The sequence below is a fragment of the Mesoplodon densirostris genome, chromosome 3, assembly GCF_025265405.1.
Source record: "Mesoplodon densirostris isolate mMesDen1 chromosome 3, mMesDen1 primary haplotype, whole genome shotgun sequence".
Taxonomy (NCBI): domain Eukaryota; kingdom Metazoa; phylum Chordata; class Mammalia; order Artiodactyla; family Ziphiidae; genus Mesoplodon; species Mesoplodon densirostris.
This window is the reverse complement of record NC_082663.1, coordinates 140,205,429-140,228,208: the sequence shown is the minus strand read 5'-3', so window position 1 is coordinate 140,228,208 and position 22,780 is coordinate 140,205,429. Positions and strand designations below refer to the sequence as shown.

At 47.1% G+C, this 22,780-nt stretch overlaps 1 protein-coding gene across 1 annotated transcript in view; it reads right to left on the bottom strand.

The window, feature by feature from the left end:
- Positions 1–21,846, bottom strand: part of NWD1 (NACHT and WD repeat domain containing 1) — a 35,555-nt gene extending 13,709 nt beyond the window's left edge. Inside the window, 9 exon segments of the mRNA XM_060094452.1 lie at positions 90–166; positions 1,629–1,832; positions 10,843–10,954; positions 10,957–11,854; positions 11,856–12,115; positions 15,789–16,086; positions 19,260–19,376; positions 21,767–21,810; positions 21,813–21,846. Of these exon segments, the coding sequence (XP_059950435.1) occupies positions 90–166; positions 1,629–1,832; positions 10,843–10,954; positions 10,957–11,854; positions 11,856–12,115; positions 15,789–16,086; positions 19,260–19,376; positions 21,767–21,810; positions 21,813–21,846 (2,044 nt within the window).
- Positions 21,847–22,780: the final 934 nt, after the last annotated feature.

The window sequence follows — 22,780 nt, the reverse complement described above, 5'->3', positions numbered from 1 at the left end:
AATGGCACCACACCAAGTCATCCTGGAGCCTGAGGCAATGGGAGAAATAGGGAATACCAACGGGCTTTCAGGAGCTGGCTGTACAGTACTGGAATGTGGGGAGAGCGCATGGTTGCTCAGCTGCGCCATCTGGTGGGGACATTCATTCCTACACCTCCTCCTTGTTCTGGGCAGCCACAGGTTGTCAATCAAGACAAAGCGAGAGAGAGGCATGGACATATATACACTACCAAACGTAAGGTAGATAGCTAGTGGGAAGCAGCCGCATATCACAGGGAGATCAGCTCGGTGCTTTGTGACCGCCTGGAGGGGTGGGATAGGGAGGGTGGGAGGGAGGGAGACGCAAGAGGGAAGAGATACGGGAACATATGTATATGTATAACTGATTCACTTTGTTATAAAGCAGAAACTAACACACCACTGTAAAGCAATTATACTCCAATAAAGATGTAAAAAAAAAAAAAGAAAGAAAAGAAAAAAAAAAAAAGAAACACTGCAAAGAACATACTGTGATTTGGGCTTTTAAATCTTCCCTTAAAATGGGCATGTAAGCCCAAGGCTGTTTTCCTGGGAAATCACTCCCTTCAAGGTTTAAAACTGCTGGCGAGCGTGAATGTAGGAGAAAGGTGTAACTGATCATGGGCACCAGTGTCTCCCACTTGGGTGGGATCCTAGACACACTTTAGTTCTATCCCACATTTTGCTGATGAGGGAAGCAGAGGACAGAAATGGCTTCTCCAAGGCCGTTCACGTCAAAACATCGGTGCTGTCACATGACTATAACAGGATCCTCGGATGGCGCCATGGGGACAGGCTCTGCATGAATTGACTAGCAAAACTTTCCCAGCAGCCCTAGGTGGGAGGGTCGACCAACATCCCCATTTGGCAGGGAAAACTGAAGGCTGCAAGGCGGGAGTGAGGATGGGGGAGGGGTGGGGGTAGTTAGGGGCTTGCAAAGTCACACTGCCAGTAAGTAGCAGAGCCCAGATTTGAATCAGCATGGTGGGACTCAAAATCCATACTCTTGGACTGGTCCATGTAGTAGGGGTGGACATTTGGCAGGGAGCAGAGGCAGACAGATGATGCAAAAGAGAGCCAGCAGAAATAATAACTAAGAGTTAAGATAGATGGAAACAACATGCAATGATGAAATATGCAGGGGTGTGGTGGCCAGGGGTGTCCAGCATCAGTGGTGGCCAGACAGGCTTCTCGGACAAGCAACAGTTGTCAGGTCTGAGCAAGCCACGGAAGGGATATAGGAATTAAGCACCTTTATAAAACCCCTTGTAAAAGCCCTCAAATCAAAACCAGCTGGGATGGGAATTCCCTGGCAGTCCAGTGGTTAGGACTCCAAGCTTCACTGCTGGGGCCCGGGTATCCCCGGTTGGGGAACTAAGGTCCCACAAGCCGCGAGACGTGGCCAAAATTAAGAATAATGATGATGATGATAAAAATAAAAATAAAAAACAAGTTAGTTGTGTTAGAGCTGATGGTAAATGCTGCACTATGTGGACTTGGTTTCCTGGGAATGGGGAGTGAAGAAGGATCTGGAACAAGGAGGAGCCTGGTCAGTGAGTCCTCGCTCTCTGGGTCCCACCTAGACAGTGTCACCAGCCCGCTTGACCTACCTGTGGGCGACGGCCAGGAGTATGAAGCCATCCATGGGCCACCTGGCCAAGCAGTTACCCAGATCTCGACAAAGCCTCACTCACAGCAAGGGTGGGAAACGCAGCAGCTCTTTGCTGGGCGGGGTCCAGTCTTGGTACACGACCTGCAGGACCTCGTCACCCAAGGACAGGACATCCTTCATCTCCACCTCCGAGAGCCCATGTCTGCAGGGAGAAAGGACGGGCATTGGAACACACCTCTGTCTTCTGCATTTGGAGGACTCAGAAGTCGAGGAAGGGACAGCACTATGGCATCCTGCCCATCACCAATGTGTTCACTATGGGGATCATTATTTGGACAGTGCCCACGCCCAGCCGGTACCAGACAAATTTCCTCAGGGTTGGAGAGGAATCAGAGTTCATTTCAGAGCAGATGAGAGAGGGAGGCTGGCTTCTGCTTACAGGGAGTACAAACACCTTGTGTGTGTGTGTGTTTTCTATAGCTAAGACAGCAAAAGAGATGATTTATTGTACACATGTTACATTCAGCCACAACTGAGAACAGAACTAGTCCAGAATGTCACAGGTCCAGGGCAAAGGAAGGGACTGTTTTGATACAAGCAAGGTGGGTCTCTCAAAGGTGGTCGAGGAGATCAGAATGGCCATAGATGTTCCAGATCCACTGAGACAAGTTCTAGACGGTAGGCAAGCAGTCCAACAATTTGTACCAGTGTCCCTGTCCTCTGGCTTCCCTTGTTTCTGCTCCTGTGGCTTCCATGGGTGTACAAGTTTACTTGGACCTCTGCTTCATCCTTCTTTTGCGCTTCAGCCTGAGCATTTGCTTCTTCTTCCACTTTGCTCTCAGGGTGCGGAGGTTTCTCACAAGATGGCGCTAAGGCCAAGAGCTGGTTTTTTTAAATTCCCTGATATTGATCAAAGTCTTCATTTTGATCAAAACACTTGCCATATTCTTTACACATATAGAATACCTGCTCACTTGGAATTTTCTACTCTCCAACGAGGTGGCTATTAACATCAGTATTCTCTGCGATCTCTTCCACTGAGACCATCTCATCTTTGCCAATCACCGGTATGTCACTGGTGGTGTTCTCCACACTTTCTCCATTGGGGTAGCCAGGCCTTCTCCCTAACCTGCTTTTCTCCTCTTGACAGGTCTTTCCAAACCAAAATTCCTGAGAGCCACACCACTGGGGTTTACTTGGTAGCACCGTGGTGTGGGCCTGTGTTTCCACAAAAATTTCCTCCATCAGAATAGAATCTTCTGGGACTTCCCTGGTGGTCCAGTGGTTAAGACCCTGTGCTTCCAATGCAGGGAGCACATGTTCGATCCCTGGTCAGGGAACTAAGATCCCCCATGCCTTGCAGTGTGGCCAAAAGAAAAAAAAAGAATAGAATCTTCTTTCTCACTCTTCAATACACCCTCAATACAAACCAGGCTTGGATCTTCTCTTTGTGGTTTCAGGCACAATGGCTTATCCACCAGATCAAGATGGGACATCCCAGCAGGCTTTCGACATGGATATCCCAGGGAAGCATGGCTGCATACTTCTCTGGCATCACATCACTGTACAGGGCCCTCTGGGCAGGGGCCAGGCCAGTCCATTCATTCTCAGGGAAGCAGCTGCAACCTGGAAGGCCACTGACATCAGTAAAGTACTGGCATGTTTGCTTAACCACTATTCACAGAGTGTCATCTCTGTGCTGTCCCCTGGAGGACAGAGAGCTAGACGCCCATGAAGCTTGTCTTCTAGTGCAGAGAGCCACATAGAAAATAACAGAAAAAAAAAAAACCACAAAGAGTTTGGGTAACACCAATTGCTAGGAAGAAGATAAGCCAAATCACATGAAGGAGAGTGACAAGGTGAGTGGCAGGGGAGAGATGCTTCTTGGAGCAGGTGGGTCCCTCTGAGAAGGTGTCACAAGAGCTGGGATTGTGCAGGAGGGAAGGAGCCAGTGTGGGAAAATCTGGGGCCAGGGTGCTCCAGGAAGGGGGATGGGACGCAGCCAGGTCCAGCAGGCCTTGGTAAGGAGTTTGGATACTTTTCTAAAAGCATTGGGAAGTCACTGGAAGGGTTTAATCAGGACAGAAGAAATTCAGTCTCATTCATGATTTTAAAATCTCATTTCAGACAGGTGTTCCTACAAAAACCTGTACAAGAATGTTCACAGCAGCACTAGTCATAATTGCCAAAAGGTGGAAATAATCCAGATGTCCATCAACAGATGAAAGGATAGAAAAATGTGGTTGCTATGGACTGAATATGTGTGTCTCCCCCAAATTCATATGTTGAAGTCTTAATCCCCAAGATGATGGTATTAGGAGGTGGGGCCTTTGGGAGGTGATTAGGTCATGAGGGTGGAACCCCCACGAATGAGATTAGTGACCTTATAAAAGAGACCCCAGAGAGCTCCCTGGTCCATTCTGCCATATGAAGTTTCAGTGAAAAATGACTGTCTGTGAACCAGGAAGCAGGCTCTCACCAGACACCAAATCTGCTGGTGCCTTAATCTTAGACTTCCCAGCCTCCAGAACTGTGAGAAATAGATTGTTTATAAACCCACCCAGTCTTATGGTATTTTTGTTATAGCAGCCCACATGGACTAAGACAGGGGTGTATCCATACGATGGAATCTTATTTGACCATAAAAAGGAACAAAATGCTGATACACACTACAATACAGATAAACCTTGAAGACATTCTGAGTGGAAGAAACTAGTCACAAAAGACCACATATTGTATGATCTCATTTATATGAAATATCCAGATCAGGATCCATAAAGGCAGATCCATTCATGGTTGCCAGGGGCTGAGGGAGGAGGGATGGGGAATGACAGCTAACAGGGACAGGGTCTCCTTTCAGTAATGATGGAAACGTTCTGGAACTAGATAGAGGTGATGGTTGCACCACATTGTGAATGTACTAATGTCACTGAATTGTAACACATTAAAATTTTAACTTTACATTGTGTGAATTTTACCTCAATTAAATAATTTCACTTTGCTAAATGCAATGAGGAATACTGAATTGGCTCCAGGACCAGAAAAAATGATATTGGTGGAAAAACTGGTGAAATCCAAATCAAGTCTGGAGTTGAGATCATGGTCACGTATCAATGCTAATGTCCTGGCTTTGACAGCAATGCTGTGGTTATGTTGGATGTTAACATGAGGGGAAATAAGGGGCAAGATCTATGGGAACTCTGTTCAACCTTTTTATCTCCTCTGTAAATGTAAAATTATTTCCAAATAGCGGTTTACTAAAAAAAAAATTCTCATTCTTGCCTCTCTGGGGAAGGGCTTGTTGGGGGATAAACACAGTGACATGGAGACAAGTGAGGGCCTGGGGCACTTGTTCAGGTGGAGATGGGGATGACCTAGGATAAGATAGGGACAGTAGGAATGGGAAAGAAAAGGTTGGTTCAGGATGTTTTAGAGGCAGAGCCAAGAGGACTTTCTGATTATGGAGGGAAAAAAGGATGTGGAAGTAGAGGAAACAAGCATGACTCCTGGTTATGCAGAAGGTGACCCCACTACTAAGAATGGGGGGACTTCCCTGGTGGTGCAGTGGTTAAGAATCCGCCTGCCAATGCAGGGGACACAGGTTCAATCCCTGGTCCTGGAAGATCCCACATGCCACGGAGCAACTAAGCCTGTGTGCCACAACTACTGAGCCCACACCCTAGAGCCCGTGAGCCACAACTACAGAGCCCATGAGCCACAACTACTGAAGCCCGTGCGCCTAGCACCCATGCTGTGCAAGAAGAGAAGCCACCACAATGAGAAGCCCGTGCGCTGCAATGAAGAGTAGCCCTTTCTCACCGCAACAAGAGAAAACCCCGCGTGCAGCAACGAAGACCCAGTGCAGCCAAAAAGGTAAATAAATAATAAATTAAAATTTAAAAATTAAAAAAAAAGGAATGGGGAATCCTCTGTTGGAGCAGGTTTGGGGGCAAGAGACTTTGCTAGACACAGTCATGAGGTACCACCATGTTTGCGACACCTGCCCCCTCTTAGCCCCTGGCAACCACTAATCTACTTTTTGTGGATTTGACAATTCTGGACATTTCACATAAGTGAGATCATATGTCATACCATCTGTGCTCAACACTGACAACCCGCTGCCTGGGGGCATGCCTCAACCTCGTCTGTCTAGGCTTCAATAGCAGGAGTCTACAATAGGGGGAAGGAGACTCCAAAGGGACGTAAGAGCAGGTGAAGATCTGTGAACAATCCTGGACCGGTGCCATTTTCTTGTCCTCCCTAAACCTGCTCAGCTCAGTATTAGGACCTATACCTCTTTGCACCTCCTCATCCAAGTTCGCAGTTGAGTCTCCAAACTCAGCTGGAGGGAGGCAGAGCAGCAAGCCTTCCTCCATTTGTCAGATGGGGAAACTGAGGTTTGTGTATTCATGTCCCTGAATGGCCAGGGGAAGAGGAATTCAATTCCATCCCTGCTCTTGAAGATTTTGTGTCTCATCAAGTCTAGAGCTATGATGTCCAATGTAGTAGTCACCAGCCACACATGAGCATTTAAAGTTAAAAATTAATAGAATTTAAAATCCAGTTTCTGGATTGCATAAGCTGCCTTTCAAGTGGTCAACTGCCACTGCAGCTTGTCGTTACCACATTGGACAATGAGATACAGCGCATTGCCCTCCTCACCAACATTCTATTGGACGGTGCTGGAAAGACTGGGGAATGTGCCCACAGACAGCTGAACCACTAGGTTAAGAGCCCTCCTCCATCCCCAAAGACATCCCTTTGACGATGTGGACCCAAGGCCTCATCTGCCCCCCACATGGGACCTGCCTTGACTGCACTGCAGACCAAACTCTGTGTGTGAGGTCACACAGCCCTGTGTTTGATCCTGGCTGAGGGATCTTGGCCAGTGATGTCCCTTTGCAAGCATGATCTTGTTATTCCTTCCAGCAGCCATACAGAACAGACACTCTCCCAGCTACCCCTCTGTACAGAGGGGGCTCAGAAAGGCCACAATGCATGCCTAACACAGCATTTCTCAGCCTCTCACTGTTGACACTAAGGGTTGGATCATTCTTTGTTGTGGGGTTGTCCTGTACTTTGTAAGATGTTTAGCAGCATCCCTGGCCTCCACCCACTAGGTGTCGCCAGCAAGATAGATAGATAGATAGATGATAGCTTATAGTTAGGTGTACATAGATGCATGTATGGATGGACAGACGAATATGATAGATTATAGATAGATGAGGTAGATAAATAGATGAATGGATGGATAGATAGGTATTATGGTAGCTGGATAGAGAGATAGCCAGGCAGTATCTTTCATGCTAAGCCAGGGTTTCGCACCCTCAGCACTACTGACAATTGGGGCACCATGATCCTATGGTCGGGGGAGGGTCCTGTGAACTATAGGGTGTTGAGCAGCATCCCAGGTTTCCATCCACTAGATCCCAGTAGCACCCCATCCCCGAGTCATGACAACCAAAATGTCTCCATTGTTAAGTGTCCACCTTGGGGGGCACAGAATCTCCCTAGGTAAGAACAACTGGCCCAGAAGTACTCAGATCTGCTCTGAGAGCTGGCTCTCAACCAACACTCTAGGTCAACTCTGTGTGTAAACATAACATATTTTCATGCAACAGGACATACCAAAATCACCTCCCCTAGAGTCACCCTCCATAGACCACCTCCCTTACCAGGCACTGAAGGAGGGTGGTCCTCCACCCCAGGAGGCCCCCAGCTTTACTAACTGGACCAGACATGGGGCCAAGAATGCCAGTTGATGTCTATCTCCCCAGATTTTGCAACCAGGACTCAAGAAAGAGCCAGTATGATGGCACCAGTTCTCCAAAATGGGAGCCCATGATGCCAACAGAAACTGTAGCAGGCAAGCTACACTTACAGAGGAGAAAGGAAGAGTCTAGAACAGAAGCCAATGTGCAGAGAGGAACCAGAGGGAGAGGTGATGAGAAACTTCCCTGATTCTGTGGCTTTCTGGTTCCCATGACAACCCCACCTTCCATGTAGACTTCATCAGTTTGACCTGATGGCCCACCCTTTTATTCTGGAACATTCCCTGGTCTGTCTCTGTGCTCTTGAAGAGTCCAGGCCAGGCCTCCATGCTGTGGGCATCAATCACAAAACCTGGGGTACAACATGAAATATGGGCTACCCCTCCCTGGAGTTGGCTATGGGGTAGCCCTGCATCTCTTGAGTTTCTCCCATGGCCATGGCATAAAGCCCTTATTTCTAATGTGATAGCGTGAGTGGATTTCTGTTCCTGGCAAATAAGCAAACAAATAAAAAGCCCACTTACTTGGCTGGTCGCTGCCACCTTGATTTGTGGCAAAAGACAAAGGTCCAAAAGAGAAAACTACCCCTCAAGCTGAGAAGAGGAAAGGTGCATTATCCAGCATTTCTAATGATGGGCATGAGTGTCTCCCGATGGCTGTTCGCATTAAGGTAAAGCTTTGTTGCTCAGTATGCCTGCTAATTGGCCTCCGTCCCACCCTCCCGTGGGATGCTGGGTGCCTGTGATGAACACACTCCTCTCTCCTGCTCATTATTTCTGACTCACCATCCACACCTGGCATCTCTGACCATCATGACCCTGGTTTATCGGAATTTGTTCAGCAACTGCATTTAAACCTTCGTTCCTTAAACCCTATAAACACACTGGAATTGGGTTTTCCTATTACTTTTTGCTGATTCCCATGCTACAAAGCCTGGAATTAACTGTAGACCCATGCTTGTGGTCAATTCTTCAGAGAAGTTTGCTTTAAAAAGATTTTTCTGAGATATCCGCACACGTTGCTTATTAATTACAAAGGGGTATGTTGCAAATCTGCGGTAGGAAAAAATGCACAAGAAGGATCGAACATCATCCAAGTTTAACCTGAATGTCATCATGAGGAGACATCAGATCAACCCAGATGACAGTGTACCGACTCCCCTCCACCCCCAGGTGTGCTCCCTGGACCAGTAGCATCAACGTCGCCAGGGAGCCTGGGAGAAACACAAGATCCCAGGCCCCACCCCCAGACCTGCTGAATCAGAGTCTTTATTCAAAAACAAGACCTGAGATACATATACTCATTGAGGGTTAAGGAGCACTGAGCTACAGAAGCGCTGGTCTGTACTCTTCAATAGGACAAAGACAGAGAGTGGAACATTCCAGATTAAAGGAAGCCAAAGAAACTTGACAGCTAAATGCAACATGCTATCCTGGATTGGATCCTGGGATGGGGGCAAGGGGAGGGGACAGCTATAAAGGACATTTTTGAGACAATTGGTAAATTTTGACTATAAACTGTGTATTAAATAATATTATTGCATTTATGATACATTTTCTGAGTTTTAAAATTGTCTTGTGGTGATGTGGGGTTCTGATTGCCCTTGTTCTTAGGATATATGTGATATATTTAAGGGTGAAGGGGAATGATGCCTGTAATGAATTCTCAAATGGTTCAGGGAAAAATTTTGTTTGTGGGTGTGTGTGTGGATAGACAGAGACAGATAGATGAATGGATAGATAGATGATAGATAGATATAGATAGATAGATGATAGATAGATAGAAAAATGGAAAGAAATAGAGAGAGAGAGGGAGGGGAGAGAGAGATGTAGGGAGGGATGTAGGAAGGAAGGAAAGGAGAGATAGGAAAGGGAGAGAGGGAAAAAGGAAAAGGGAGAGAGAGAAAGCTAATATGGAAAATTGGTGATTGTGGGGGGAAGAAGTATGGCAGTATTTCTCAACGAGAACCTATCCTGCCTTCAAGGGACACTTGGCAATGTTGTGAGACATTTTTGGTTGTCCCAGCTGGGGGATACTACCAGAATCTATTGGGTAGAGGCCAGGGATACTGTTCAACATCCTGCAGTGCACAGGATGGCCCTACACACTGCAAAGGATGATCTAGCCCCAAATGTCAATAGCACCAAGGCTGAAAAATTCTGCGCTATGGGAGTTCTTGGCACTACTTTTGCACTATGGGAGTTCTTCCTCTAGTCTATAATTTGAAAGTATTTCTAAGTAAAACGTTTTCTGAAGAAATACTCTAGACAAATGCATAGAGACAGATTAGTGGTTGCCAGGGGCTGAGGGTCGGGGAAGGGGAGTTACTGCTGATGGAGATGGGGTCTCCTTGTGGGGTGAGGAATTGTTCTGGAGATGGATAGTGGTTGTGTAACACTGTGAATGTACTAAATGCTGCTGAACTACGCACTTTAAATGAGTGAAAATTATGGTACGAATTGGACTGGGTTGAATAGTGTTCCCCAAAATTCGTACCCACGGGGAACTTGTGAATGTGACCTTGTTTGAAACCAGTCTTTGGGGAAGTAGTCAAGTTAAGATGAGTTCATATAGAGACAGGCTGGGACCTGGGACCTGGGACCCTTTGCTGCAGTGTTTGCACCTGGCCAAATGTCTCTTCCAGCAACAAAATACAAAGAAACTATAAGGGACTAAAAAGAACTGCGTGCACGCACAGTTGGGAAAATTATGGACAAAAAGATACAAAAAGACCAAAAACCCAGTTGCCACTTCTGAAGAGCTGGGAGCAAAAGCAGGGTACTGAGCATGCCCCCTGCACACAACCCCACCAGAGGGGTGGGCAAACAACCTAAGCCGCCCCTCTGGCTCGACCCCTGGACCTGCCCCTACCCTCACCCCATATAAGGAACAAGCTCACTCCCCCCTCAGGGAGCGAGCAAGCAGGGGAACCTGTTACCTCTTCTCCCTCCCCTCTGCTGCAGCAGGGGCCCCAATAAAGCCTTGCCTGAATTTCTTTTCTGGCCTCTTATCAATTTCTGTTGATTAAGAAGGCCAAGAACCCTGGTCGGTAACAATACTGGATGCAAGTGGGCCCTAATCCAATGAGTGATGTCTTTCCAAGAAGAGGGGAATTCAGACAGAGAGACACACAGGGAGAAGACCACAAGGTGGTCAGAGGTGGAGATTGGAGTGATGCGTCTACAAGCCAAGGAATGTTGAGGGTTGCCAGCAACACCAGAAACTAAGAAAAAGGCCTAGAACGGATTCTCCTTTAGGGGCTCTGGAGGCAGTGTGGTTCAGCTGACATCTTCATTTCAGACTCTGGCCTCCAGAACCACGAGAGAATAGATTTCCATTGTTCTAAGCCACCCAGGTTGTGATTTTGTTATGGCTGCCCTTGGAGAAGAATGCATGTGTTCTATCTCAGTTCAAAAAAGAGTGAAAACAACAGAGACTCACCGGGAAGACACAATGTAGCCCAGCACTCGGGCCACCAGGAGCTGCCCATGTGTCTGCTCCAGGCAGGCACACAGCTGGTGCATCGCTTCCTTAGCTGTGGAGGCCAGAGGGGCGGCACGGTGAAGGAGGCCCATTTCCGGGCCTCCTCGAATTGCAGCCTCAGCCGCCCCGGGTGCCCACACTCCGGGAGGCTGGCCCAGAGCAGGTCCCTCTGCATCAGGCTCAGCGTCCTCCTCGAGGCGGCCAGCAGGAGCTGAACCATCTCTTGCCCTTGGTTTCCAGAGAGGGGTTTCACCTCCCAGTAAGCACCTGGGTCCGTGAGCACCTGCCGCATAGTGTCTAAAACCCCACGCTGTCCTGAGCAGACCAAGAGGATGAGGTGGACCCTTGGGGGGCACTTGAGAGGCAGTCAGGGGACCCTCCGAGCACGGTGGACAGAGGCAACCTCATCCATCGAATCCAGCAGGATCACAAGGGACTCAAAGTTTTGGTAGGAGACGGTGTGGAGGAGGGTGTGGAAAAACTGGACCACCCTGGTATGGGCCTCCAAGACCTGGGCAGGGGGCAGGGGTAGCCCGTAGGCCAGGCACACCTGGAAGAAGATGCTCTGGAGCAGGCCTCGGGCATCGGAGCTCATCTGTGACGTCCCCAGAAACCGCAGAACGGTCACTGTCTTGTGGCCAAGCAGCCCTGGCATTTGCTCAGCCAGCTTGCACATCAGAGCAGTCTTTTCGATGCCCGGGGGTCCAAAAAGCACCAGGGGTGGGTGGGGGTGGCCGTCGCTCTGCTGGAGCTGCTGCCCCAGCTGGGTTAGGAGCTCCTGGTGCCCACAAAAGGTCCGGGGGGCCTCGGCACTGAGCCCCAGGTGGTGGCGGATCTCCTGATAGAGCCATGCCAACTCCCGCCTGCCTGCCTCCTGTTTCTGGAGGCACTTGAGGACCTGATGTTTAGCCCTGGCCACAAACTGCTCCCCTAGCTCCTTTGGGTACTGTCCATGAGCCTTGTTTGGGGGGGTCCACCAGGTCTCGGCTCCATGCCAGGTGGTGGGCCTTGAGAACTCCGGGCTGCATGTCAGCGATGTGCTCCTTGAGGCTGCTGAGAAGGTTCTGGGCGTCTGTGTCCAGGCAAACGGCTGCAAGCTGGTCCACCATCTTGAGGGCGCAGACCTCCAGGATGTGTTTGTTGAGGTCTTGGATATCTCTCAGGAAGACGGTCGCCCCCTGGTCCCAGTCTGTTGAGCTCAGCAGGCCCCATTCTATTTCCCCCTCGATGACTGCAAAAGTGGAGGAGATGGGAAGTGAGTGTGGTCAGCATTATGTCATCAGTTGGCTCGAATGGGAGCACTTGGTAGACACATTCCGGGGATGGAAACATTGGTTCTCAAGCTTAGTGTGTTCCAGAGTCACCTGGCATAACCACAGACAACATGTAAACGAATACACTCCAGTGTGTTCCAATAAAACTTTATTTACAAGAACAAGCAGTGTGCCAGGTTTTGTCATTGGGCCATGGTTTGCTGACCCCTGTCCCAGAGCATGGAGCAGCTGCCCTGAGGACCTGTATTTTCCAGAGCCAAGAGCTCACACTGACTTCTCCCTGGAGGTCATTGTTTTGAAATAGCAGTCAGACTTGAGGAGTTATTTTTGAAGCCTCCCTGGGCTCAACAGAGGATCCCAGCTCTCTAGCTGAGCGAGTCAGGCCCTTGCAGACAGGACTCAGTCTCAGAGCCAAAGACAAGAACCACTCAAAAGTCCTCCTTGGACTGACCTCACATGCCTCTCAGCCCCATGAGTGAAGGTCAGAGATGAAGGCAGCTAACAGTCCCCAAACAGGATCCTTCTTGGACACATTTTGGCATGAACCAATCCAAGACCATCTGTTCTGCCACCAGCAGGCTGTGTGACCTTAGGCAAATCATTGCACCTCTCTGAGTCTCTGTTTCCTCCCTTGTAACATGGGTGTACTAGTCCAACCTTGAAGGGGCTGTTGTGAGGATTTTCTATGAAATAATGCTTGTGAAAAGCTGAGCACCTTATGCTGAAGGAACAAAACTAAACTCAAAAGTTTACAGTCTGTGATCTTATCTTCTATGATATGGTTGAAATAACAAAATAAATGAGATGGAGATGGGTTAGTGGTTACCAGTGCTGGGGTTTGTGGGAAGTGGTGAATGCTGCTCTAAAGGGACAGTGGGGGGATCCTTATGGTGAGGGAACAGTCTTGTGTATTGACCACGGTGGTTACTCGAAGCTACACAGGTGAGAAAATTGCAGAGAAGGAAATGGGCGAGACAAACATACACACACACACACACACACACTCACACACACAAATGGTGTCTGTATAAGTGTGCTCTCTCTGGATTGTAACAATATCCACTTCCTGGTTGTGTAATAATATTGCACTCTAGTTTTGCAAGATGTTACCTTTGGGGGGAAATGGGTAAAGGATACCTCTTCCTCCTTTTTTTTTTTTCTTTTGGCAATTTCCTATGAATCTCTATTTCAAGGTAAAAAATTAAAAAAAAAAAAAGTTGAGCAAGGTGCCTGGAAAATAATGTGCTCTGAAGATGCCGTCCATGACTTGCCCCTGAACTCCACAACTGTTTGTGCTTTCTGCTGATGTCAAGGAGTTTCTATTTGTTCTTTCAAGTGGGACTTCTTAATGGGCGAGGTTTGACATGATTGCTTGGAGATCTCATTGTTGAATGAGATCAAGGCCAGGACAAGACCCTTTAGGTCCCTATAATGACTCCATTAGGTACTACCTCTGACTAGTTCCATTTTACAGATGAGGAAAAGGAGAGTCCAAGCTGCCAAAAGTCAATATGGCTGGAAAGGGGCAGGGCTGAGATGTAAATCCCAGCCCATCCCATACTTGAGCCCAGACGCTGATTACAGTCCCGATGTCAGACATCTCTATGAGAGCAATTAGCTCACTTGGCTTTGTGTCATAGAGCAAGCAATAGCAACATGGTAAGTGCACAAGAAACAGTAGCCTTAACATTATTATCCATATAAAAGTGTATTCAAAATTGATATGTCAGGACTTCCCCAGTGGTATAGTGGTTAAGACTCTGTGCTTCCAATGCAGGGGGCATGGGTTCGATCCCTGGTTGGGGAAGTTCCGCATGTCGCACAGTGGGGACAAAAAAAAAAATTGGTATGTCATTACTAGCCTTAACCAAAGGGTCAAGGTTAGGATCACCTGTGATGTCAAGTAGACCTCAGGTACCCCTGATGCAATGGGATGGGGAGGGAACTTTACTTCTGCAGTCTTCCTCCCCAAAACCTACAATCCCAATTTAATCATGAGAAAATACCAGCCAAGCCCAGATTGAGGGACATTCTACAAAAGACCTGGCCAGTGCTCCTCAAATCGGTCAAGGTCATGAAAACTGTTACAGATCAGAGTAGCCTAAGGAGACAAAGGACTAAATACAATGTGGGATCCTGGGACAGAAAGACATTGATGGGAGAACTGAGGAAATCCAAATAAAGTCTGGAGTCTAGTTACTAGTCATGCACCAATATTAAATACCGATGTTCATTTCTGAGTTCTGGCAAGTGTACCTCGGTCACGTAAGATGTTAGCATTGCGGGAAGCTGGGTGAAGAACATTCAGGAACTCTACACTATCTTTGTAGCTTTATAATGTTGTAACTTTTTTCTTCATCTAAAATTATCCTGAAATAAAAATTTTAAAAATTGGTATGTCTTTACTAGAATGTATATATATAATAGATAATAATCCTATATTTTAATAACATTAAAATACTATTAATAAATATCACTACATTCAATATCTTTAACTAAATCAATATATTAAATATGTTGATAAAATGAATTCATATATTTTATAATATGGGTAATATAAATTCATATATTTAATATTTTTGATAATATAAATTCATATATTTGATAGTGTGGATAATAGAAATTCATATATTTAATAGTGTAGGTAATATAAATACATATAGTTCATAGTGTGGGTAATATAAATTCATATATTTAATACTGTGGGTAATATAAATTCATATACTTAATAGTGTGGGTAATATAAATTCATACACTTAATAGTGTGGGTGATATAAATTCATACATTCAATAGTGTGGGCGATATAAATTCATATATTTAATACTATGGGTGATATAAATTCATACACTTAATAGTGTGGGTGATATAAATTCATATATTTAATAGTTTGGGTGATGTAAATTGACATACTAATAATCCATAAGCTGACATTACTAACTCATAAATAATAAGAAGAACCTATCTCTTGCTGACAGCCTGCAGTGGGGCAATGGCTTGATCACACTGCATTTTTAGAAAAATCTTTCTGGTAGCCCGTGTAGAGGATGGAAAGGGCAGAAGACAAGGCCAGGGGTGAAAGGTAAGGGACCAGCTGGGAGCTGGGTGGTGGACTCAGACAGTCACAGGGGGGAATCCCTATTCTCCCGCTTGGGCAAAAGAGACTCCTTCTTCCTCTGCCTCAGTTTTCACCTCAGAGGCAGGTACATTGATGAAGGACGACTCCTTAGCAGGGGACAGCTCTCGACTAACACAGGGCAACCGACTCTTCCAGTTTTCCTGGAACTGTCCTGGGTTTGGCCCTAAAAGTCCAGCATCGTGAGAGTGGCTCAGTCCCAGGCAAACAGGGATGGGGTCATCGTAGTACACGTCCCCCAAAGCCAGGAGCCTGCTTGGGAAAAGGAAAGGAGCCAGGGAAGGAGAGAAGAATCCTAAGAGACTGAAATTCACCAGGACTTGACTTAACTCTGTTGGATCAGATAAATAATCTTTCTCACAACTAGGGCTCCGGGAGCTAGGTTGGTTTGGCATTTATAGAAATGCAGACTGTGGCGTTTGGACAAAACGTGATGTGTATTTTAAACGGGTGGATGTTTCCTGGGGACCCGCAAAGGGAGTCCCGGCAGCCTCACCTGACCGGTGGTAGCGGTGCCACTTCTCCTGGGTGATGAGGCCCAGCCTGCGGGCCTCCTGGGCTCCAGAATGCAGTGCAGAGGTCAGGGTGGCCTCCTCGGGCCCACGGGCCTCCCCGCTGTCCAGAGTCTGCAGCAGGTAGGTGGGGGGCACAGCGTTGTCATCTGTCTGGAAGCATCATGCCACCAGCTCCAGGTCACGTGGCCTGGCGCTCAGCTGAGCTTTCAGCGCCTCCCACTCCTTTTCCTCGATCAGCGAGGGGACAGGACGGGGGCCGTACTGGTCACCTACAAGGGCCTGGAGGAGAGAGGGGTGTGGGGAGTATAGGTTCAGATCTTGGCTTGGGCACTTAGATCTGTGACCCTGGGTGAGGCATGCCGAGCCCTTAAAGTGGTCCTGGTGGTTGTACCATGGAGATAATTATATTAAAGTAAGCAGATAGGTTAGTGGGTCTCCAGAAAAAGAGCACCCGCAATGGCTTTCTTGACATAAGAGAAATCATTTTGGCCTAAGCCATTTTATGATCATTTTGTGTTCAAGGACAAGCCTGGCTGCAATGCTTGTCCTTGAACACATCTCAGTAATCAGTGATCTTAAGGGAAGTGAGGGAACGCAGGAATAATGGAAAAGCAGTCAAGAGACAATAGTCCAGTGATAAAAAAGAGTCCCATCTCCTCCTCAAGGGATATACATATAATATATCTTTAAGTTCTGCAGGAACTAAGACCCCTACCCAAGTGGAGGGTTGGATGATGATGTGGACCCTCCTGACTTCAGTCAATTGAAACTTGGACTCTGTGAACCTTTGCCTCAATTCTATGCTGAAGTCTCCTCTGCTCAAGCCCCTTCATGAATATACATGTACCCTGAGCTTAAAACTTCCCCAGTTTTGCTGTTCAGGGAGAAAGTGCTTTGGGAAAGGTCCCTGGTGTTCCCCTTACTTGCTGCAAGTCATAATAAATCCTTCTCCTGATCTTCCACTCGTGAGTGAAACAATATTGCCTGCCATGCCAGTAAACAAAGGATGTTGCAGCCATCGAACCATCACATTACAGCCTCCCCGATGGTGAGCCCTGAGGAAACTCAGGAGGGAAACAGGATGCCTGCCATCAAGGAGTCCGCCACTGCACCCACCCCCAAAGATGCACCCTGAGGAGACTCAGGATGAGAAAGCACAGGATACTGGCCCCAGATAGCTGAGGTACATATCAAAGGAATAATTTCAGTGAGCCCAAACTCTTGCAACTTCGCATACATAGGAAAGCAATAAATTACTTAAGATATCTGGTTTTCTTTAACAGTAATCTTTTGATTTTCTTACTACATGGTCTTTGTTGCAAAAACTCCTATCTATATATCCTGGTGTCCCCCTTTCCTCTTTGGAGCAGTCTCTCTCTCTGTGTGTGTTATTTGAGATGCTGTCTCCCAGGCTTGAAGTCCTAAGAATGTCCACCAAAGAAAACATAACTCTCAACTTTCAGGTTGTGCATTTTTTTTTCAGTCGACATGATTTATCTAAGGATCTTAAACTGGAAGACTATCCTGGATTATCAAAGTGGGCCTGAAATGTAATCCCAAAGAGTCCTTATCAAGAGACAGGCAGAGGAAGATTTGACACAAATAGAAAAGGAGAAGAAGATGCTATGACAACAGAGGAAGAGACTGGGGGAGTGCAGCCACAAGCCAAGGAATACCTGGAGACCCCAGAAGCTGGAGAAGACAAGAAGATTCACCCTGAGAAAGCTAGGAAGGAGTGCGACCCTGCTGATACCTTGATTTCAGACTTCTGGCCTCCAGATTGTGAGAAAATAAATTTCTGTCATTTTAAGCTCCCTGCCCCCCACATTTGTGGTCATTTGTTATGACAGCCACAGGAAACACCTTGTTTACCTATTACTAGGTGCTGGCTTGTCCCAGCAATAGAGCTGTGACAAGAATGAAGGCCTCCCTTGGCTCTGCCCAAATCTCATGCTCTGATGTGGCCCTGGGGGCAGGACTGTCCTCAGTAGCAGCCAGGGAGCAGGGCCAGATTGGGGGGAGGTGAACATAGGTCTCCAAAGTGCAGGGTGGATTCTGTCTTTAGAATTTGATATTTTGTTCCTCATGGATTTGGGGGGTCAATTTTGATATTAAAAAATAACATTGCATTAAAATATTAATTATCTTGATAACTAAGATTTTGGAAGGATTTTCAAGGTCCCTGGGCCGTTTGGGCCTGGGGGAAGCTCAGAGATCATCCTCCCTCCTGTCCCTCATCCCCCATGCCACCTGGAAGCTGCATTGTGCTTTTTTTTTTTTTTTTTGAAAAACCAGAAATTGTATTTTATCATCACTCCTCTGCTTACAAAAAGAAACAATAAAACCTCTATGAAGGCTTTCCATGACACTTAACATAACCCTTAGCTTTGGCCCATAAGGCCCATGTGAATTGGTTCCCCCTCCCTGTCTCTCCAAGTTTATCCTGTACCACTAATCCCCTTTTCCATCTTGCTTCTGTCATATTGACCTTTCTGTTTCTATAATAAATGTGCTCATTCTCACCTTGAGCTTTCGCAGTTGCTGATACCTCTGCATTGTGCTTTTGATTGCCTGCAGTTTGGGTTGCAAAATCGAATTCTTCCTGGAGTTCATTTTCTCCCCATCTCCCTTTTTTCTTTACAAAATTTTTTTCTTTTCTTTTTTCTTTGAAACACAACAAAATGATCAATCATCAGGCTCAATCATCAGCAAAATTAGAAGACTGGAAAAAAAATGTGTGAAGGAGATACGTAAGCCAGATGGTACAGCCTTTCAAACATTAGGATGTATTTTAAAGCAATAATTAAAATTGGAAACTATACTCAACACTTTTTAATAACCTATATGGGAAAATAATCTGAAAAAGAATATATATGTATAACTGAATCACTTTGCTGTACACCTGAAACTAACACAACATTGTAACATTGTTCTGGTGTCAGAGGGAGTGTAGTTGGGGACGAGAGAAGACCCTGATTGTTCTCACCTAGAGGGGAAGTTTGCCCCTGAGGCAGGCTCCAGATAGGGCCACAGAGTCTGCTCCCAACACCATGGGGCACATTGGAGAAAAAAATTTTCGATACCCTGTAGATTTCCACTTTCTCTGTGGTTTTCTAGGACCTCAACGTTTCCCAGACAAAGTGAATGAGGTGAAAAACCCAGGGGAAGTTTCGGAGCAAATTCTAAGATCCCTTTGGGCTTCAACACTCTGCTCTCCAACTCACCTGCTGCTTCTACTTGACTGCTAATGTCTGGATCCCAGCTAGCTCTGCAGAAAAATGAGTGCTGTGATCGATTAGCAATGTCTGCCATAGGCAGGCTACGAAGATTGGATATGATAGCAGAAATGCCACCCACTTCCCTCCACTGATGGGTTTGGCTAAGAAGTAGGGGCCATATCCTGGTGGTGGAATGAGAAGTAAGAGCTAATCCATCCCTCCCAAGAGACTCACAACAAAAGCTGGCCCTATGGATGTTTTCTGACACCAGCCAAGCTCCTCCAAGCAGAGTTCCGTGGTCATGTGGTTGGTGGCCTCGGTGTTTCGAATACCCCACCTCAGATCAACCACCTAGAAATAACAAGCGTGGGTTTGTCAGGAAGGTGGTAGGATGGGTGATTTTTTTTTAATTCCCTTTGATAAAGGTGTAAAATTTCTTCAGTAATTAAAAAATTTTTTTAATTAATTAATTAATTTATTTATTGGTTGGTTGGTTGTGTTGGGTCTTTGTTGTTTCTCTAGTTGCAGAAAGTGGGGTCTACTCTTCATTGTGGTGTGCGGGCTTCTCACTGAGGTAGCTTCTTTTGTTGTGGAGCACGGGCTCTAGGCCTGCAGGCTTCAGTAGTTGCAGCACACGGGCTCAGTAGTAGCAGCACGCGGGTCTAGGGCACGTGGGCTTCAGTAGTTGTGGCGTGCGGGCTCAGTAGTTGTGGTACATGGGCTTAGTTGCTCTGAGGCATGTGGGATCTTCCCGGACCAGGGATCGAACCTGTGTCGCTTGCGTTGGCAGGTGGATTCTTAACCACTGCGCCACTAGGGAAGTCCCTCTTCAGTAATTTTTGATAGCCTCTCCTCAAAGAGGGATGTCTGGATCAAAAGAATTTGAATGACACCCATAATCCCAGTGTAATCATGAGAAAAATATCCGACAGACCCAGATTGGAGACATCCTGCAGGACACCTGGGCAGTTATCCCCAAGACTGTGATGGTCATGAGTACAAAGGAGAAGACCAAGGAGCTGTCCCAGCCACAGGAGAGTGGGAAGCTGTGACAACTAAACGCAACAGGATTCCCTGGCCGGGGTCCTCAACCAGAGAGGGGACACGAATAGAAGACTTGGTGACAGTCAAATAAAGTCCAGAGGTTGCTTAATGGTAACATCCTGATGTCCATTTCTTAGTTATGACAAATATGCCCTGATAATAGATGTTTACAATATAGGGGAAGAAGTAGGTGTGGGGCATATGGGAACTCTGTACCATAGGCAACCTTCCTGCAAATCTAAATTCTGAACTCAAAAATTTACTTAAAAACATTAAAAAAATTTTTTTAAAGAGCTTGGGCATTTTCAAACTGTTCCTTTTTAAACGAGGACATGTCCACACTTGTTCTCAGAGCTTTCTTTGCAAAGGAGGGTTTTCGTTTGGCCAGAATCAGATGTGGCAAAGTCTCCTTGGCAACCGCACGCTTGTGGTCCATTTTTGCCTGCTAGGCAGAAGCTGGCTAGGCAGAAGGGTTCAATTCAAGTAGTGAAGCTGACGCTGCAGAAAGCTGGGATGAGGAGAGGGGGATGGGACTCAGAATGCTCCCTGCCTCCCTAAATTCCTTTGTCCAGAGGGAAAGACATAAAATTCCTAATAAAAACAGCATGGGGCGAAAGGACTACAGTACTGGATGTGGCTGGAGGAGGAAGGGGAGAAGGAAAAAGTGTCAGCCACCAGCTCTGGGCAAGAACCTTCATCTCTCTGGGCCACTGTCTCTCCGACTGCGTCTTGAGGATGTTTACTGTGTTAGCCACACAGCACCTGGTGGACATTAAAGGGATGCACACGGGGTGTTTCATCGGTGCTCAGCACCTATGTTTTCCTTTTTAGTGTCTCTGCCATTGAACTATGTCTCATGATCAGTGGCGGGCAGAGTCAAATTCCCATCACAGCGCTGCTTCTTTTTTAGTAATATATAAATGCTGGTGGGGGCTGTTGGTGTGATGGATGACAGTCGTAAATGGCAAGGAGGCAGCATTACCTGGAGCTGAGACTCCAGACAGTTTGTTGATTTCCGCTTGGAAATGTGCAGGCAGCAACATCCCCGCCCTGGGATCGGTGCAGTCTATTTGGGGCCCGTGGTGACTGCCCAGCTGGTACACCATTAGTGTCCCAGGAAAAAGGCACGTCTCACCTGCCTGCCCACCCCGGATATCCCACGGCCCTCTTTGATGCCCCCCGAAGCTGCCCCAGTGCAGGGAGAGCCCGGGAAGGCAGGACAAAACAACAACAAAAGTGCCACGCCCAAGGAGCAGGGTCCCAAGGCAGCCACTCCTAGTACTTTGCCACACCACCTGTGCTGACCGCAGTGCCTGTGGCCACGACCCCTCCACTCTCCTTTTTTTTTCTTTTTTTTTTGCGGTACGCGGGCCTCTCACTGTTGTGGCCTCTCCCGTTGTGGAGCACAGGCTCCAGATGCGCAGGCTCAGCGGCCATGGCTCACAGGCCCAGCCGCTCCGCAGCATGTGGGATCTTCCTGGACAGAGACACGAACCCATGTCCCCTGCATCGGCAGGCGGACTCTCAACCACTGCGCCACCAGGGAAGCCCTGCACTCTTCTTTTTTAAGAGGACTTTAAGCCTCCATGGTGTAACACTGGCACAGGGTGCCTCTAAGCAAAGAGCCTGTGTGACTGCCCGGGTGGCACACCCTCGTTCCCTGACGCTGAGGCAGTGAGGAACAGTTGGGCAATTACCTCGGACATCAGGCCGTGCTTCTGGCAGAAGGTCTGTACTACGGGGTAGGCGGTGCTCTGTAGGGCTTCCCTCTCTGCATCCGTATCTGCAAGGAGTGGCATGGAGGATATGAAAGGGAAGAACCCAGAACTCTTCCCTGCCCCACGGCTCTGCTTTTAGCCTTATTTGCTCCCACCAAGGCTGGGACCCTTCACAGTGAATCAAAAGATACAAAAAACAGGAGGTAAACCAGAAAGACCAACTACGCCCGGGACTTTCCTGTTGTTACTGCTAAAAGTCCCACATCCCAGGAAACCTCTCAGTCCCAGCTAACCAGGATGGTTGGTCACCTTAGGTTAGAATTGCCAGATAAAATACAGGACACCCAGTTGATTTACATTTCAGATAAACAATGAAAAACTTGATAGCATAAGTATAGCCCACTCCATAGGGCCCAGAATTTGCATTTCTGATAAGCCCTGTTCAACCTGCATTTGGGATAAACACCAAATCATTTATTCGCATAAGTATGCCCCTCTCTGCACACTATTTGGGATATACTTACGCTAAAAGATTATTGGTTGTTTATCTCAAATGCAAGTTGAACTGGGAGCCCTGGTTTTGTTGCTGGTGGTGGCGGTTTGGTTTTTTATTTTTGTTATAACTCTGGCAGCCCTACCTAGGGTAAACCTGGATTCTGAGATTTTTTCCACCACTTGACTTCACTGTGTGGCCTTGTGCCAAGTGTCAGGCTATCCTCGGTTTCCCCATCTGTAAAATGGGGGTGATGCTTCTACTTTGCAGGGCTGCAAGCTCCCCAAAGTCAAGAACCTCTGCCTGTCTAGGTCACTGATAATTTCTCAGCCCTCAACCCAGGGGTTCAATAAATGTTGTTTTTGGTATAAATCAGGTGTTTTTGGTTTTGTTTTAATATCCGGAGAAGAGGTTATTAAACATTTGCCAACACACACCATGTAGTCTTTGCCTTCATGGAGCTTACAGCCTGGTTAGAGGAGCCAGACATTAAATAAACA